Below are 19,050 nucleotides of genomic sequence, written 5' to 3'. Positions count from 1 at the left end.
CCCTCAAATTCCTGACCATTTGTGTGGATGGCAGCATCTTCTAGCTGAGGATGCATGCTGCCATCCTTTGCAGAAGAGCAGCAGTGCATGGGCTACAATACATGCACTGGTCCTGATGGTGGAACCCTGCATCTCCCAGTATTGCCACTGTCCTCTCCCAGTACCAGGAAAAGCCGTAGTCGTTGTACAGTACACTGTACAAATGCTTGCTAAGCTAGTTGATTTGGAATATGTTCAAGTCAATTTGCGACTCATCCCATTTTCAGAGCGCAGCAGGAGTATTACTGTATCTCTACACTTTAGTTGTGTTTGGCTAAAAGTACAGAAGTATTTTAACTTCAGCACTCTGTGATTAGGTGATGTGTGAGCTGCTAGGTAATCATGCAACTGTGCAGCAGTAGCTCATATCTCCCCATGAGATCAGCAAGAAGCCTGCTCAGACATATTAGGAAGCATGAAAATTCCAGACTGTTCCTATTTGCCATCTTCCAGGTATAAAGACCATAAAAAATAATGGCATAAACATCACTAGATTAACGTAATAGTACATACTATGGGATACACAGCTGCTTAAGTTGCTCAGTGGTCTAGTGCTGGTTGTACTACTTAGACTTTTAGAAACCACATATTCATATATAACTCAGGCCTCTTTCCTGCTACAGTAACTAAACTCAGTTTCATGCAGTTCACTCTCTTTTGCAAATAAATCCTTAAAAAAAAATAAATGCTGGCTGCAATGCGTGGACATTAATGATCCCATGACAGTGACTAGGAATTTTACCCAGGACCATGAGCTAAAAGTTTTCCTCCTGTTACTCCTATCCTCTAGCATGCACCACATCAATTGGTTCACTGACAGTTACAATTTAGTAATGTTATTATGGGGAAGTGGTGGTAACCCTTCTATTTCAGATTGCCACATACTTCCCATGATAATTTTTACCTCCAACTGGCATCTGTTGGTATTTTTTTGAGAGTTCTAAGGACCTCTATGACTTTTAGTAAGGACTTGAAATGATTGAACTGGGGAAATCTTTTAGATGATAGGTGCATGTATGAATTCAGACAGATTAGATTTCAGAACAAGACACCAATTTCTACATAATTCCTATTAAATGTATTGTTTGACAGGCATCATACAATAAACGTGTGAAAAGTAATGCAATCTGAGCCTAACTTGGAAATAAGCAGGAATATGAAGTGACTGTTGATCAGTTTTTATTTTGTCTTACTTTACAAAACGTGTATCTTAGAAAATGGCTACAGACTTCAACAGAACAATCAGCAGTAGCCTACAGTAGATCATTTATGCATGGCTGGGATCCATTTACAAAATGGATTAACGGTGACAAAGCCTCGAGGAGGTGGAACTCTTAGTGCGAATGTATTGCAGCAGAGCTATCCAATAACAAGGACAGTCACATGTGAAAGGATTATCCTTGTGAAGAAGCAGCCACTACTGCACTATTAGAACTACATGGTAAGGAAACAGTGTATTAACAGAGCGGGTTTAACAAGTGAAGAGAGAGCAGAATGGGGGGGGGGTGTTCCTTTTCTTATGTAACAAATCAAAGGAACATCTGCATAGTTGTTCTAAAAAGGATATATGAACAGACTGAAGAATCTTTGTCTTAGAACTCCCCTGAAGATCCCGTTTATTCTATTTTGAGGTTTAAGATTACCCCTACAATAAAGCTTCAATGGTGTTTTTACAATTGTTTGATATGCTTCTACTGCTGCGAGTGATGCCACACATCTATTTCAAATTAATTTGTATGGCCAAAAAAAAAAATAAAAAAAAGGTAAATATAGTTGTAAGACTGGATCTTTAAAGTCTATCCTGTACACAAAATGAACAGAAGCAATGTGCTTAAGGAAATCTTCAACAGCTATCCTTACCCAGCACAATAATAAAGCTTATGTGCTCTGATCTTGCATATCTAACCCCCTTAGCCATAACTTTAGAAAATATTCGAAGGGTGGTTTTATACCTCAATCTAGAATAAACAGTGTTCTCAAGAAACGATAATGAACCACATAATACTTGTAACCCAAGCAGATGCTATTTGGGAGCGATTGCTCAGATGCTTGGCGTATTTCATTACAGGAGCATGCTCTTGCACTTCTATAAGAAGTACGCTGATGACTTCCTCCACCACTGTTCCATTAAGAATTTTGTGTAACACTAAATATATATAAAAAAGGGAAGAAATGTTGGCAGTGAGTGATCACAGTCTCTTTCCCCAATCCTTTGCTGCCATCCTACATTTTCCATGTCTAAGATTCGGATAGGTGGTAGTTTCAAACTCAGTTTGTCATGTGGCAGGATCATTCATACAATGTAGTCAACTTTCTGGACCAGTCTGTAATTGAGAGTCTTTTTTTGCTTCCTTGGGTTTCTTTTCCTTAATACTTTTCTGGATAATTTTCCTAAGAGAAAGAACAACAAATTAGAGATTAATGCATCTAAGCGTATTTATGTTTGAAAGATGAACCACGTATCTGAACCAGTCATTAGCCTCCCATTACAGATGTCTTTTTGTCTACTTACATCGCAGACTTTAACATTCAGTGCACTTAATAGAAAACAAGCATCTAACAGCAACAATCTTCAGATGTATTTATCTCTAATGCAGTACTGGGCCTTTGTGACCAAAGATAGTCAACTGTGCCAGATCCCCATGTACACAAACAGGGATTCAAATTAGACCAATAAACCAGTTTTCACATGGTCCTAAAATAGGGAATGAGTTTATACCATCATTTAAACATTCATCATTTGTAGTAACCCAGTGTACCATCCAGCAACCTTCTTTTGCCTCTTCAAATGAGCAATAGTTTCTCTTCATCTTATGTCACACTGAGACGTGTCTCTCTGCCAGTCAAGCCCAAGCCCTTGGAAATCTGTTCCACTGGCCCAGAGAGAGATAGATTCTAGGCCTTCTTGACTGCAGAGGTTAAGCCACCGTCAACTGTGACTACAGGTTTGTTATTTAATAGTTCATATTTTTAAAAAACTTCCAGGAAGGGGAGTGGATTGGCTCGGGTGATTGACAGTTGTCTGGAGAGCTGTACTTCAAGGTCACAGGTTCAAATTCAACCCAGCTTCATAATGAGCTGAATTGCTACCATCCAATAGTTGTTTGGTGGCACGAAGAGTCACCACCATAAATTGGCATCCTTACTAACAGTCTCAGCAGAGAGGTCAAGGACTGAATTGGCTACCGAGATTGGACCAGCGGTGAGCCATCCAGTTCAGGTACGGAGCACACTGACAGGGCAACATGGGGAAGCTTGCACTGCTGGTACCATTGCTGAACCTACGTTGTGGATAATGTATCTAGAGCTGTCAACCGAGCTATCCATGTAAACAGCAAATTCACATACAATTTTCTCTTTTTTTAAAAATCTGAAGTTCAGTCTCTCCCTGTAGGTAAATAAAAACAGATTATCCCTCAGGCCCCTTAGAAAGAAACTATGGTACATACTTTTTTTTCTTGGCTTTTTCTAATAAGTACTGAGGAGTGGTACGAATGTGCTCCCTTTCCAATGGTTTCTTAATCAGCTTCTTCTTTTGTTTGCTGAATATGGCATTTAAGAAAATAAGATTAAGGCTCTGTTAAAGGCAAGCGCAACATCTGAAATAAACATACTAGCTACTTATAATACCTGCAGATCCTCCAAAAAATAATTCCCAACAACTAATGCAAATTTTGTACAGCTGGTTTATTCCAAGGATTTAACAATTCAGCCAGCTCTCTCTTTTGGAGTTTCCCCTTCTTTATCCTTGTCCCAGAGTGGCTGCCTTCCTTTGGACAATTAAGCCCATCTTTATTTTAAATATTTTTAAAACCTATTATGCATTGCTGAAACACATGTGGAAGATGGTATATATAAACAGATTTCTAGCTTTGTGTTAAAAGTGGTCAGACCTATATGAAAAAAAGATACTTTTTTTTTTTTTTAATAAAACACACTGAAAATTTCAGCAAACGTCCAGAAACAATCTTAGCAGCTGGGCAGTGTTAGAGGCTGGCAGTCCTCTAGGATGTTATGCTCATTAGGGTTCTGATCCTGCAATGAGCGCCACCTATGCAAAACTCACAGCAGGACCGGGGATGCTAGCAGCAGATTCTTGGAAGCCTGAGGCTTCAAAGGGGATAATTGTTTTTATAGAATTTAAGGCGAGTGCTTTCTTAAAAAAGAAACTCTGGTAATAGCTATTTTTATTCCTAAAAGTGCAGCTATAGATTTGCCCATGTAAACATGTAAAATAATCAGAAGGAAGAAAAACTAGAATCATATTCCCTAACAGCAAAACATTCCTTGTTTTGTTTCTAACTGTCCAATGTAATCATTCAGACTAAAAATGAAAATATCTGTATTTGGTTTGTTAAGTTCAAACTACTAAAGAAGTTAATTTTTGGAAGTCTCGTCCTGCTTTTATCCACACAACACGTAATTTAATTATGTTTACTAATGTGTTTTGCTCACATCTGTTCAATGCACCTGGTGCTACAAACAAGAGGCCAACATCAAACTTCACCCCCCCTCCCATTTTAACTACCCTTCATAAAAATGTCAAATATTAATTCTGACAATACGTATGAAGAAAAGTTGAAAGCACCTGCACAGAGAGAGCAATATCTAACAGATTGCTTGCAACTCTCCTAATCTCAAATGTCACAAATCACAAGGAGAACTAAAGCAACCTTACCTTTGCAGTTTGTGGAAGGTTTTTATATAGTCTGGCACAGGACAGCCAGCTTGCTGGATAACATTGGCTACACTGGAAGAGAGAAGGGGGGAAATATCAAATAAAGTTCTGAATTCCTGAGTAGATATATAGTTATTTAATGCAGAACAGCTATTTCTAGGAAGCAGTTAGGTTACTTCTCATCTGCAATGAAAAAAAATGAGCCAGGGAAGTTTGAAGCAGAAAGAGAAAATAGTAACAATCAAATGATATGGATGAAAACAAACACTCAAGTTCACTGGCTTGTAATGAACTGAAACTAAAATTCCATTAGTATAGTAACTATGGTAGGTAAATGACTGGAGTAATGAGAAGCCAAAAAGGAAAGTTTTGCCAAAGACTTAATTCACAAGCATCAGTAGGCTAAGGGATGAGACTAGGACTGTAGGTTCAAAACCACTGCAGAATGCAGAAGCTTTTTGAAAAAACTAATCAGCAGTTTTGTTTGATAATGCAAGGAAGAGACTTGGGAGGACCAAAAAAATAGCACCCACAGCTATGTAGCAGACCAGGTCAATTGCATTGGCCTTACTGCTATTAAAAAGTCACACGTTCACCAATTCCACTAATGTGCCCTAATATTTCACTGTATGCTTATAAACCGTGCTGTTAATATATCAGTCCCTTGTATTACCATTATTGGGTTTGAGTGCAGCAAGTGAGAGGACACTGAATTCGCTATCAGTGCATTCACAAAACGCGTCAAGGTTAAGCTTCCCACACTAAAGGGTAATTTGGTGACAGATCACCTTGCAAGTCCAAATATGGAGAGCTGACACTGAAACTTCACACATAAGTAGTTTTATATACTTTGGGGTGGGTACAAAAGTATGAAAATGTTATGCTGGGGTGAGGACTTTAATACCAAACACACAACCATTTGGTAATTGTTTGTCCTGAGAAAGAATCCCGCAACGTGGGAGTGAAACTTAAGGAGCATCACTGTCACATTTCCCAATTTACCTTCGTAATAAAGGTTTATCATCTTCAGTAAAAAAAGTAACTGCTTTTCCTGTGTGTCCTGCTCTCCCAGTACGACCTGTCAAAGACCAATAAAGTTAAGAGTTTTTACTTTAATACTTTCCAGCAGCTTAATGAAGAAGTAATTCTTCCTCCCTATCACCAAGTGCAGTTTGCCAATATATGACTTAGTAGTTTTCACTTAGCGATGTAGTTCGTAGTGAGTAAGAGTAATAAGTTGCAACTACGAAGGATATAAAAACACTTTACAAAAAAGAATTAAGGATCATAAAACCTCTGGGAGGTAGGCGAGAAACCCAGTTTTACAGATGGACGAACGGAGGCATGAAGTAGGTTAAATGATGTGGCAAAGTCAGTGTCAGAGTTGGGGTAATCCAGGAGGCTTGATGCCAAGATTTCTACTCTAACCACCAGACAACACTCTCCATTCAAAAGCTAACACAGACAGAGAACGAGTCCACACATCCTGCTTTGTCAAAGAACACTTACTCACCTATCCTGTGGATGTATTCCACGGCACTGGTTGGGAAGTCATAGTTAATGACCATATTCACTCCTTTGAAGTCAATCCCTCGTGCTAGCAAGGCTGTGCAGATGAGCACCCAAATCTTCCCAGCTCTGAAACTGTGTACTACATTATCTCTCTGGTGAAACACAAATTGTGCAAGTGACCGACTAATTAGCAGCTTGAGAATGGAAGAGGTATCGATATCTGCCAAAATTATACTCAACAGTAAGTCCAATTCCCACCCTCCCTCCAAACAGAAGACTCCACAGTCATGACACAAGACCACTTGTCCCGCTTAACTACCGCAGATAGATGTTCTAGTTTTTACAAGACAGCATGTACAATCTGCTTTCTGAACAGTTTCTGTCCAAGACAACGATATTTACGGACTCCTACCTGTTGCTGTGCTTTGTCTGCATGGATGACATCCACATTGATCCCTTCATAAATGAGCTCATGGAAGAGCTCTTTAGCCCTTTCAATGGACTGCACAAAAACAAGGACAGGAGGAGTGAATCCCTGCAAGAGAACAAGCTTGTGTAAGGTTTCTGCTTACAAGTCCTTTTCCCATCTCAGTTCAACTTCAGTACTGTGCCGCCATGGATTTAATCAGCCTGCATAGTTTACATTTCAGATGGTGATTTTTGACTGACAAAACTCTCCTGAGGCCTGGATTAAGCAGATTCTGATTTAGATGAATTACACCTGGGCTTTGGGATGAGGACTAAATTTGCCTCATAGAAAGCAACAATCTGTTTTTCAATCTAGAACAGAGGTGAGCAAACTACGGCCCGCGGGCCACATCCTGGCCCGGGAGGCTAGCCCCCGGCCCCTCCCCTGCTGTTCCCCCCTCTCCCGCAGCCTCAGCTCACTGCGCCGCCAGCACAAGGTTCTGGGTGGCGGGCTGTGAGCTCCTGGGGCAGTGCAGCTGCAGAGCCCGACCCGACCCGGTGCTCTGTGCTGCGCGGTGCGTGGCTGGTTTCAGTCGGGCAGCGTGGCTGCCTGTCCTGGTGCAGCCACGCTGACAGCCACCAGTGCTCCAGGCAGCGCGGTAAGGGGGCAGGGAGTGGGGTGGGGTTGGATAGAGGGCAGGGGAGTTCAGGGGTGGTGGTTAGGGGGCAGGGGTGTGGATGGGGTCGGGGCGGTGAGAGGGCGGGGAACAGGGGTTGAATGGGGGCAGGGGTTCTGGGGGAGCAATCAGGAAGGAGAAATGGGGTTGGATGTGGCGGCAGCGGGGTGCAGTCAGGGGCAGGGGTTCCAGGGGCAGTCAGGGGACAGGGAGCAGATGGGTGGATGGGGCAGGGGTCCTGTGGGGGGCAGTCAGGAAGGAGGGGGGGGTTGGATGGGGCGGTGGGGGGCAGTTAGGGGACAGAGAGAAGGGGGGGCTGGATGGGGCAGGGGTTCCAGGGGGGCTGTCAGAGGGTGAGAAGCAGGGGGGGTTGGATAAGGGGCAGGGGCCAGGCCATGCGTGGCAGTTTGGGGAGGCACAGCCTCCCTTAACCGGCTCTCCATACAATTTCAGAAACCCGATGCAGCCCTCAGGCCAAAAAGTTTGCCCGCCCCGATCTAGAAGAAAGAATTGAGCAGCTACATGACTACAAAACAACAACGAAAATACATTTTCAAGTAAAATTTAGTTTACAATGAACTGTAGAAATTCTGTCTCTATTTTACTTGAGTGTGGGTTAAAAAACGGAGACCAAAATATACACTCGCTCTTTTTCCAATGCAGCACATGGTGCACCGCAGCTGAGTTAGTAAGTTAATAAGCAAGGAGGAAGGTGCTCTGTCACCCATAACTACCTTTTTAACTAGGTCTCTCATTGCCAGTAGTTTTCCTGTCTCTGAGCCAACAAATAAGAGCTCTTGATCTACTGTCTCCGCTGCAGAGTTTCTGAAACAAAAATCAAATCACACAGAAATAAGTCATTGTTAGAGTCTTACAGGTATAAGACGTTTACTACTGAGAAAAGAAATACTTCACATCTTGCAGTAATTTCTCCAATACACCCTCCTCCGCAAGGTAATGCTCCCTACTCTCAGCAATTAAATACTCAAAGCAGAACAGTACCTTCCCCGTTGCACAAAAAGGACCATGCATAATACTGCCCCGCAGATCTGATCGTTGAGATGGCTGAAACTGTGGCAGCAGGTGAACAGCTGAGGAATATACAACTAAATGGAGAGGAGATGCAAGTAGTTCTCTGCCTACGTAGGGGCCAACAGCTGGCTGAACGAGACAGGAGATCCCACAAGAAAGAAGACCGAGTCAATATCTGCACGCTTACCTTGCTCCAACAGACACCAAAATGACATTGTCCAGGTTGAGTTTGCACCATTGCTCTACATCGAATGCAAAGGTTGCGCTGAACAAGGCTCTTTTGACAACATGGGACGTGCATGCCAGGAAGATGGAGGCTAACTGGTCTCTGAACCCCGATTTCCCATCTTCAAATAGTTTGTCTGACTCATCAACCACCAACCATTCAACTCTAGGAAAAACAAGATTTTTTGTTCAATAGTAGCAGCTTATACGGGAGAAAAATACAAGTCCTGAAAGGACACCATAGGTTTAAATTTTGTGCATGCATAGATCTAGCACTTGTTCAGAGATTCTGACAGGAAGAAAGTCACTAGCAAAAACAAACTTAAAAAAACCCCTCTTCATACCTTGTCAAGTCTATGACTGGAGGATCTTGTTTCAGCAAATAAATGAGTCTGTTTGGAGTAGTCACTAGTATATCTATAGAAAAAGCAAAACAATGTTAAAGAGAAGCAGGAGGGGAAAAAATCATGTTGAAATAGATACGCAGCATGGTCTGAGCACAGACCTTGGACCCAAGAGCACTAATCCCTGACCTGACACTGATTTGCTGAGAGGCCTTGGGCAAGTCACTTCATCTCCCTGTGTTTCTGATTACCACATCTGTAAAAATGGAGCTGTTCATTTTTATTCATTTACTTTAAACATAAGGGTGTTGTGAGGATTTGTTAACATCCAGAGTTATATAAAAGGTAAGTCTTGTTAAGTAGATATAGTTCACAACGTGCGGTGGATAAGATTCTGATGGCGGAGCCCAATGATTCTGCATTAATAAGCCACCACAAAGCACTGAAGTGGTTGCCACTCTCTGCTTTCCATAACCAAACTCAGCTACATGCCTGTATTCCAACAATGAATGAATGAATGAATGACACAGCACAGTTAGTTATCAGAGTGCTTGTTTTCTCCTCACCACCCCAAGGTGCTTTTCCAGTATTCAAGTGGCATTTGTTTTGTACAGCAGAGGTAGCTCTCCCCTTTTTAATTTCTGGAGCTATTTCTCCTCCACCTCTTTTAACGTCTTGATTCCAAGGATATTTATTCACAGAAGCAAGTGTCTACAGGACTTGGATGGCACTTACTGACCTGTTTAAATCATACATCACTTAAAACTTGTGTTCTAGGTTTCAAAGGCTTCAGAGAATCCCTATGCATCATTAGAATGATTACCAAATTTCTGAGATGATTTGGGCCCAAACTTCTTGGTTGCTTCAGTTGCTTTATGGATCATATGTATTCTGAATCCAGTCCCCTCAGACAGCTTTACTAGCTCTCGGTGGGTCTGAAATATACAATAATACATAGTGGGGTAGCTTTTGGAACAACAACAAAGACATACAAACCTACACAGAGTGCAATACATACACGGCTTCAAATCCACTCAGATTTCAGATTGTCTCGGGGAAAAAAAACAACAACTTTTAAAATTGAAGTATTTTTGACATCACAAAACTCAGGCTTCCAACCTGAAATTATTCACTTGCACAAAATTCTCCCCACAGGTCTGCATGCCACAGTTTGACTATTACTGGCTGCTCTCACTATATATACAAACCTACCATTGACGTAAAATGGAACCCCACAAACAAAGAAGAAATTGATTACTTGAGTTACGATTAAGACTCAAAAGGACGTTTTCCCCTCAAATACAGAAAATAAGGTAGCACTAACATCTCCTGTGCTTATCTGCTGGAGCATAACTGTTAAAAGTTGTAATGGAATTTTAAAACAAGATCCAGGAGTCTTGAGTCCCAGTCTCCTGTTCTAACCATGTCTTTACATTTCATAATACCCCACAGCGTAGTAGGCATAGAAGACAGACGTTTCTTTAAACATTCTTTCATATACACTTGAATTTTATCAAATAAAGTCTGAGGGTAGGAAAGAAAAACAGGTCCACCAAGCTTCTGTTTTTCTGAACCAGAATAATGGGAGTACTTACAAATACATGGCATAATTATTTTATGACAACTTAAAAAAAAAAATCGCTACCTGACTAGCAAGTTCTCGGGTAGGCGATATGATCAGAGCTCTAAATCCTTTATTCATAGGTTGTTTCAGATGTGTTAAAATAGGAATGCTAAAAGCCAAAGTCTTTCCTGATCCAGTGGGAGCTGAAGCCAGAAGTTCCCGACCCTATGAATATAAAACAGGAAAAAGCTGAACATTTACATTTAGTGTTTTTTATTAAATGCAAAAAGCTGCATTAACTAAAACAAAAATCAGGAAATGCAGAAGTTAAGCTTCTCACACTGTGTTACCTCAACCATATTGCACCTACTGCAAGTTGAGGCTATATTTAAACTGCCTTCCTAGCAATAGAAAATACTGACTTTGAGGAAGTTAAGATATAGATGTTTCCACTAGTTATACCATCACAAGATTTAAGTATGAACTACAGTACTATGTTTACTCTATTTTAAAATAACATTTTTATGTCCCCAATGGGAACTCTCTGTCCGAGTCATACCATCTCATTGTATATCAAGTGTAAGACAAGGAGACTTACATGAAGCATGACTGGAATGGCTTGCATCTGAATTGGCGTAGGGACCTGGAAGCCAGCAGCTTGAATATTCTGCATTATTTTAGGTTGGATTTTATATTCTGCTTGAAGCTGCTCAAATGTGGCAATTGGTTCAGGGAGATCTGTTCCTTGGATACTAATCTTGTGTTTATTTCTGAAATGGTTTATCTAGAAGGCAAAAATGTAAAAATTACGCAACATGTCAGAAAATAATAGCAGCCACTTTGTTCTTCAATAATACAATTTCAGATATGAGGCTTAATCAATTTAACTCCTTTACGAAGGTAGTATTTTACAGATGTGAAAATGTGACTTGAACAAGTTCACACAGGGAGAGCTGACGTCAGAACTGAAAGTAGGACCCAAGTCTCCTGATTCCCATTCCTGTTCTCTTAACAGCCACACCAGGATGCCTCCCCAAAAAGCCCCATAAATGCTCTAAATAGTTTTCAAACTTAATGCTTTTAAAACCATTTCCTAGAAGAAAATTACAGAACAGTCACAACCTTTACAGCTTTATTGTCAGCATTTAAGTTTCTCCATTAACAGCTGCTATACTACAGATAAAGACACTAATCCTGCAAAGATTTATTCGTGTGCTTAAATTTACACATAGGAATACAGTAGAACTGACCAGTCAACCACACACGTCATATGGAACAGGAAGTACACAATCAGGTAGCAGCAGGCACACACACACAAAAAGGTAAATACAATACTGTGTTAAACGTAAACTACTAAAAAATAAAGAGAACGCAGCGTTTTTCTTCTGCATAGGAACATTTCAAAGCTGTATTAAGTCAATGTTCAGTTGTAAACTTTTGAAAGAACAACCATAACGTTTTGTTCAGAGTTAGGAACATTTCAGAGTTACGAACAACCTCCATTCCTGAGGTGTTCATAACTCTGAGGTTCTACTGTAGTCCACTATTTACGTGCATTAACTTGAGCACTTCAACAAGTCTTTGTATAGAATCATAGCTAGAGTTATTAACTGACCCTAGATTAAGTTCCTTTTTGTGACACTAGTAAGTTATGCACATCTGGATCAATTTTCCAATTCTTTTGTCACACTATACTGACTTCATCACAAAAGACGACACAGCAAATGACTGAAGCTTCCAGATGACATGCTCATACAAGTGAGCACACAACTATTTTTAGCTACATTTAAATAAGCAAGCCTCACCTTTTGCTGTCTGAGTTGTTCCAGTTTCTCTGCAGTGGGTTTCTTTTCCCCCTTTTCTCTTGTATCTTTAATCTTTGTTTCCAAAGAGGACATCCACAATATCCCATCATGTTCCATGTCAGAACTGACTGAAACAGGTTCTAAAAGTTTCAATGAATGTGCATTATTAAAAAAAAAAAAAAAAAACAAGTCAAAGAATAACGTAGTAAGAGGAATTGACATTAGGAGGTTGATTTTAAGACCAATGAAGTCAATGGTAATGTTCCCACTGACTCCAATGGTTGCAGAATCAGCCTTAGTTCTGCATTCTGGCAAGTTTATTTCATTAGCCCTGAACTCAGCCAGCCAAAGAATCTCTCCAGTCTCTTCTGGCCAAGAACATAGCTGGTAACTTCCACAGATTTTTATCATAAAATAATTTACAGACCAATTAATTTGCATTTGTATCAGCATCTATTATTCATTTATTTACACCCCAAAAGTGCTAGGTACTTTAAGGGCACGTAAATGATAAAGATGCTTGCCCCCACCCCTACCACCAAAAGTTTGTAATCTAAAAAAGAAAAAAGCACCTGAAAGTTATGGAAAAGTGATACAAGAAGAGCTGAGCTCTAGAAGAATAATTTATTCAATAAATAATGCTTTCATAATTGCATCCACTCCCAAAAGCAACATAGTTATACTGGAACAAAATTGTTGGAGATCAGGCTTTGAGAGACTTCAGCAGTTAGCTAATTTAGATGGAAGAATTCTGCAGCATCCTGGCACCTCTTTCTCTTTTCTTTTTTTAAAAACAGAGTGGGACTATCTGGACAGTGTTATCAGAGTTCAGTATTACTAAAATACAAAGACATCAGTGAGCAACTTATTTTTAAATTAATCTTAGTGAGAAATTTAACTCAGAAAGCAAGGAATTAAGAAAACTGTTGTTTTAAAAACAACAAACCTTAGGAAAATTACCCTTTGCATAGCAGATATTTAAAACAACGACAAGAATCAAGTACTAGTCTTTTAGAGCTTGTATTCCTTCACAAGAGTTTCATGGCATTTGTTATAACCCAATTTATTAGTGTTAGAAATTTCTTTTGCTTGGTAATTCCTACACTTGTTCATACAAGTCAGATTTGTTAGTGAAGTCCAGTTTCTGTTATGTAAGCAATTGAAGCACATTCTCTTGTACAGAAGAGAAGAATCTCACTACCTTGGGTCTTTCTCTTCCTTTTCTTCCCTTCAAAGTTCCCTGTGTCTTGTTTTCTCTTCCTTGCAGTGCCTGCATTAAGCCTCTCTTCAGAGTCATCTGCTTTCTCATCCATGTGCGATTCAAGTCCCTGTATTTTAGCTTTGGATTTCTTGGAGCCATTTGTTCCCAGGCCATTTTCAGAAATACTTGGAAGCTTTGTATCTTTGCTTCCAAAAAAGTCAAGACTCTCTGGAGAGTCAAATTCAGTGTCTCTCACTTTTACCACCTGAAATTTAAAGAAAGAAAGAAAGAGCGAACTCAACCGACAGAATGAACTGTTCCAATATCAATGAAAAGTGCTTTGCACTGACTAGTCTAACAAACACCAAAGCGGGCCAGAACCAGGAACCGAGGAAGGGATCCTGAGGGCAGATCAGCCAGCAAGGGCGGGGGGCCAGAACCAGGATCTGGGCGGGGGAACCATGAGGGCCAGAGACAGAAGCGGGCAGGCATCAGGACCAGCCACCGAGCCATACCAGGGGCCAGGACTGGGCATCCAGCTAGAGACCCGGCCCCGGAGATCGGGCCGAGACTCAGGGCCAGAACCAGGGACCGGGAGACGGACCAAGGAGCCAGAACCAGCCCATCACGCCAGAGCCGGGGCAGGGGGGCAGAACCACGGGACCCGGCGCCGGCTCGCAGCGGGGACAGGGCGGCCCCGGCCCGGGCGGTACCTTGAAGCGCCGGGCGTCCTGGCTGAAGCGCTTCAGATCGAACCTGGCGCCAGCCCCCAGCTTCCGGAAGAGCCCGTAGGCATCCATCTTTGCCCGGCATGCAGCGCGGCGGCGAGGCGCTTCCCAGCATGCTCTGCGCGGCGCATGGGCCGGAACGCGGCGCTACCCGGCATGCTCTGCGGCTGTGGGCTGCCCGTTGCTCCGCAAAGGTGGGTCCGGGAGGAGAAAATCGTCACTTCCGGCTAGGTCAAGGCCAGAACAGGGCACATGTCAGCTACGGGGTCGCTCGCAGCCCCGTCCGCGTGGCTTTGCCCGGCTGCTCCCAGGGTGATGTGGTGATGTCATGGCAACACACTGCCGTGTGACGTGAGGCTGTCACAGCATCACACGGTCCCAGTGCAATGGAACGGCGTCATGGCAGTGTTGCGTCACGGTGACACGTGACCACATTACAACGTCACGGGATGGTGTAATACCCCTACATGATGTAATGCTGTCATTTATTTATTTAGCGTTTGCATATTCGCCGAGCCATAGTGTCTTGAGTGGCCAAGTGGAGCACTCGGGGGGCACCGCTGACTTTGGGTGGCGGGCACACCTGGACAATGTGTATCATAGTTAACTTTGATCTGTGCTGCAGCTACAGCTTGGACTGTGTAGTCCTGGAGATTGTATCGAAATGGTGTGTAATGGTGCCCTTGCAATACGAGATAGTGCATCATGATTCCCAGTCATTATATCAAGCCAAAATGACATCACATCACTTTGCTGCTGTCAGCGTGCAGTACTCCTGTTTCAAAATGTAACCCGTGTGCCTTAAAAATATTACATCAGGACATAACTGTTTCCCTATGAACTTTTTGAGATGAGATGTTACTGCACAACTTGAAAAATGCACTTGTCCACTAGTTGGTGAAAAGAGGGACCTGGGAAGTAAAGTGCTACAACAAGGTGTGCGGCAAGAGAATTTAACCATATGGCGTTAAACCAAATTGCATACAAAAAAATGTCAAACGGTTATATCACAGTGTAACAGTAAGTGATACTGTTGTTCCAAAACATCACCATATTGCAACAAAACGTTATTTTGACAACAGAGCTGTCTTAACACGATGCTGTTGTAACAAGATGTCATTATACTATGCCAAATTATTGTATTAAAATGTCTTCATTAATATTGTTGCATTAAAATGACACCATCTTGAATCAAATGATGTTCTGCTGAAACATTAAATCACATCAGATCAAATTGTCATGTAGGTGGGATGGTGATACCTGTAAAAGCCTCCATGAATGAAATTAATTCCCCCAAACTACAGTAACTCTGACTTTCACTATATGGTATCTTTTGCATCTGGAGTCTCTTTAACTGACAGATAATCTTCATGAAGTTTCATTATTTAAAAAAACAGTAGTAATCACTAAGCCTCTTTTAAAAATGTCACTTCAAGTCATTAGGGGGACTCATGCATACTTGATTCCCAATGACCTATTGCCATATATAAATATTAGTACCACATGGTGGCACTATGGGTGCCTGTGAAACAAGATTGCATCCTTCTATACTGCTGCTTCTAGGTTTTGGCCCAGCAAATGCTTACATTTATTATTCCTTCCTTCAGGAAAACGCTCTCATAGATTAGGACATGCCCAGTCGAGATCTAATAGATGGATCTTTTATTACAATGATTGCAAACAAACAAAAAACAACCAAACCAAACCCAAAATTTGGAACTAACAAGATGTTTGCTGATCATCACTCTTCACTCTGCTTGTATGTTATATTCCTTTCTCCTTAACCCTATGTTTGTCTTGTCTAGACCGCAAGTTCTTCAGGGCAGAGAATGTCTCTTATTTTATGTTTGGACAGGGTCTACTACATTGGCGCCCTGATCTCAGTTGGGATCCTTATGCAGTACTGTAATTCTACTATTAGTACTAACAATGATTATATATGTTTTATTATCAATTATTAATTTAGGCTAAATAATATACATCATATAATTAAGTTTCTTTCTGCCCAGGTATGCATATTTTTTCTCTGGGAAGCAATGCCTTAAATGTACATCGCAGTATTTAATTTATGATGTGATTCTTGGAGCTGTTGTTTGCAGACCAGAGAGCTAGCCAGATGTTATGCTGGGATCCTACTCTTGAGGCTTGTGAGTGTAAAAGAAGCTTTTTGCATCCTTCTTCTCCACAACCCCTGGTGCCCCTTCAAAGCAGAGGGCAGGATCCAGGCCTGTACCCAATCTCTTGGCATGTTTGCAAACTGAACATATGTGTCACAGCATCAAATGGTGGAAGAGCAATACTGTACAAACAATTTGAGAAAACAATGAGTTTAGCTCCTGATGCTATTTTCTCCATCATACACATTTTTAGTCACTTATGTCAGATTATTAAACAAATCCGAAATACCAAATGCAGCATCCAAGTCATAAAACTGTTCAACATCTTTATGGGGGCTCACTTCAGCATTTTGTTCTTTTGTATATCCCTGATGGCAAGTTAATTACACTACTGTTTCACCTAATTTTAAAGGAGCACCTCATTTAAATAGAAGGACAAAAGCGCCTGTAACAACTTTTTGTTCACACATGTCAGCATCTTCCTGATTTACAGTATAATTAGCTGGTTGCAAAGAACTGATAGGCCAACCCCTCTCCTATCAATCACTTTACAAGGAAGTTTGGATCATCAGCTCTACTGGGAAGAAACACTCTGCATTATAGGGTAGGTTGACTGTTTGAGCTAAGCGGTTGATTCCCAACTCAAGAAGACATATTTGCACTAGCTTGCATGGAGCTAGTGTGCAAAAATTAGAATGTAACTGCAGCAGCATGAGCTGTGGGAGAGGCTACCTGCCCAGAGTATGTATCTATCTGAGACCCTAGGCACATACTTGGGGTGGCTAGCCCATCCCACCTCTCATGCTGCTGCAGCTACACTAGGTCTAATGCACTAGTTTGATGAGAGTTATCGTGAGTATATCACTTTGAGTTGGGAATCACACTCTCAACTCCAACTGTAGATGTAGACTTAGAAATGTAAAACTGAGTTACAAAGTTTCAGATACTTTCCCACAGGGTGGACTGAGAATTTATTACTATGTTGCCTTGTTTGTAGGTTGTCTGTGTCATCTCTCCTAGCATTTCATCTATTGGCCTGATCCAAAACCCATTGAAGTCATTGAAAGATTCCAAAGCGATTACAAAGGGATTTGGATCAGTCCTCTATTTAAGGGTCATCCTATAGACATTTCCTTTTGAGTTTAGGCCCTAGTACAGCAAAGTGCTTAAACACGTATTAACGTTAAGTGACTCTGAAGTTAAAGTTAAGCACGTGCTTATGTACATTGCTTAATGCTTACTACTGTAAGTACAGCTATATTGGATCCAGTCTCATACATATCATCTGGTACCATGCTTAAACAAGAAAATGTTAGAGGCCAGTACAGAGTACAAATAGGCCATTTGAAGCAGAGCTGTTCAGGCCCATCCAAGTACTTTGCATAGATAAAGATCAACATTTAATTTAATTCATGCATTTATTCATTATAACAAACTTCAGAATCTTAACATTAAAGTTACATCTGCTAAAACTTTATGGCAGATCAAACGATACAGTTTTTGTCCTAGTGTTCTTGATGGTAAAACAAACAACATTCCAATTAAGCAACATTTTAATATCAACATCACCAAAGTTATTTTCTGCAATAAAATTCTCACGGGCCAATTGTTTATATTGCCAACATCTGAGAAATCTAGGCAATACAGGCAACTGGAATATTTAAGTTACTTTTCTTCTGTAATGTTCACTGTTTTAATTACAAGCTTTGAGATGAAAAATTACATCAATTCAATCCTCCCTACAGTCCATATCTGTCTGATTTATGGCACCCTTTCTCCACCAACCTTTTGACTTTCCAGCATGCAAGTGGAAGTATTTGTGCCCTCCCAGGGACTTCATACAATGTACAAAACAATTTTGCTTGTGTCTTCATTTGTATTGCAGCACTGATTCATTTTTTTCCACAGTAAACAAAGACAGTTCAGAAGAGAGAAACTCCAAACAATATCATTAGGGTCATTAACCAGAGTTCACTTGCCTGATCTTCATTAAGATGTAATGACTAATGGCTGGTTGGGAGGGTATGGGGAAGAATGCTGAAGAATTTGTGTAACAAAGATCTATATATCATCTCAAATACACTACGAACATCCATCACTTACCCAAGAGATCCTGTCAGTGGAGTCAAGAGTGAGGAAATGGGAAATGATCTCTTCATCAATTGGTTTGCAGGCCCTTTTGTAACACAAACAAGTAGTGCTAAATACTAATGTGGGAGCATTGTGTAGTGGTTATAGCAGTAGCTTGGTAGTCAGGAGTTTTGGAATCTATACCTAGTTGAAACTCTGCAACTGTCTTAGTGTGTGGCCATGGGCAAATCACTTAGCCACTCCATGCCTCCGTTTCCCTTATATGTATCGAATTTACTTATCTCAGAAGATTCTTTAGAGGCTTTTTATTAGTGTATTTTAGTGCTTTGAGATCCTCAAATGCACAGTATTTTATAAGTGCAAAGTATTTTAATTGTATATATCATACAAATACTGATTGTCTCGGAAGGTAATGGCATTAAAATACTGCCTGCAAAAATATTTCCTGAGATTGTGTTAGGCAGTATTGCCCAAAGCCTTCCTTACTCAGGGATTAATTTTACATTGGTAGTGCACACAAAACTCCCATTGAAGTCAATGGAAGTTTGGTCAGAGTGAGTGGGACAGTAGGATTTGGCCCAATAAGATCAGAAAATATTTATGAAATTAAAAAAAACGAGACAAGTCTA

At 40.9% G+C, this 19,050-nt stretch overlaps 1 protein-coding gene across 1 annotated transcript; it reads right to left on the bottom strand.

Annotated features, from left to right (window-relative positions):
- Positions 1-1,541: 1,541 nt before the first annotated feature.
- Positions 1,542-14,289, bottom strand: DDX52 (DExD-box helicase 52). The gene is made up of 15 exons (XM_024195401.3): positions 14,199-14,289; positions 13,486-13,750; positions 12,285-12,424; positions 11,078-11,263; positions 10,561-10,704; positions 9,739-9,850; positions 8,916-8,988; positions 8,534-8,737; positions 8,049-8,139; positions 6,642-6,764; positions 6,231-6,381; positions 5,720-5,795; positions 4,718-4,789; positions 3,489-3,581; positions 1,542-2,430 (listed from the first exon to the last, which is right to left on the bottom strand). Exons 1-15 carry the CDS (start codon positions 14,283-14,285, stop codon positions 2,346-2,348), a joined length of 1,902 nt encoding a protein of 633 aa, XP_024051169.2. The 5' UTR covers positions 14,286-14,289; the 3' UTR covers positions 1,542-2,345.
- Between the last annotated feature and the right edge of the window lie 4,761 nt (positions 14,290-19,050).

This window comes from Terrapene carolina, unplaced genomic scaffold, assembly GCF_002925995.2.
Source record: "Terrapene carolina triunguis isolate 2854851 unplaced genomic scaffold, T_m_triunguis-2.0 Scaffold231, whole genome shotgun sequence".
Taxonomy (NCBI): Eukaryota; Metazoa; Chordata; order Testudines; family Emydidae; genus Terrapene; species Terrapene triunguis.
This window is presented reverse-complemented; position numbering and strand designations above follow the sequence as displayed.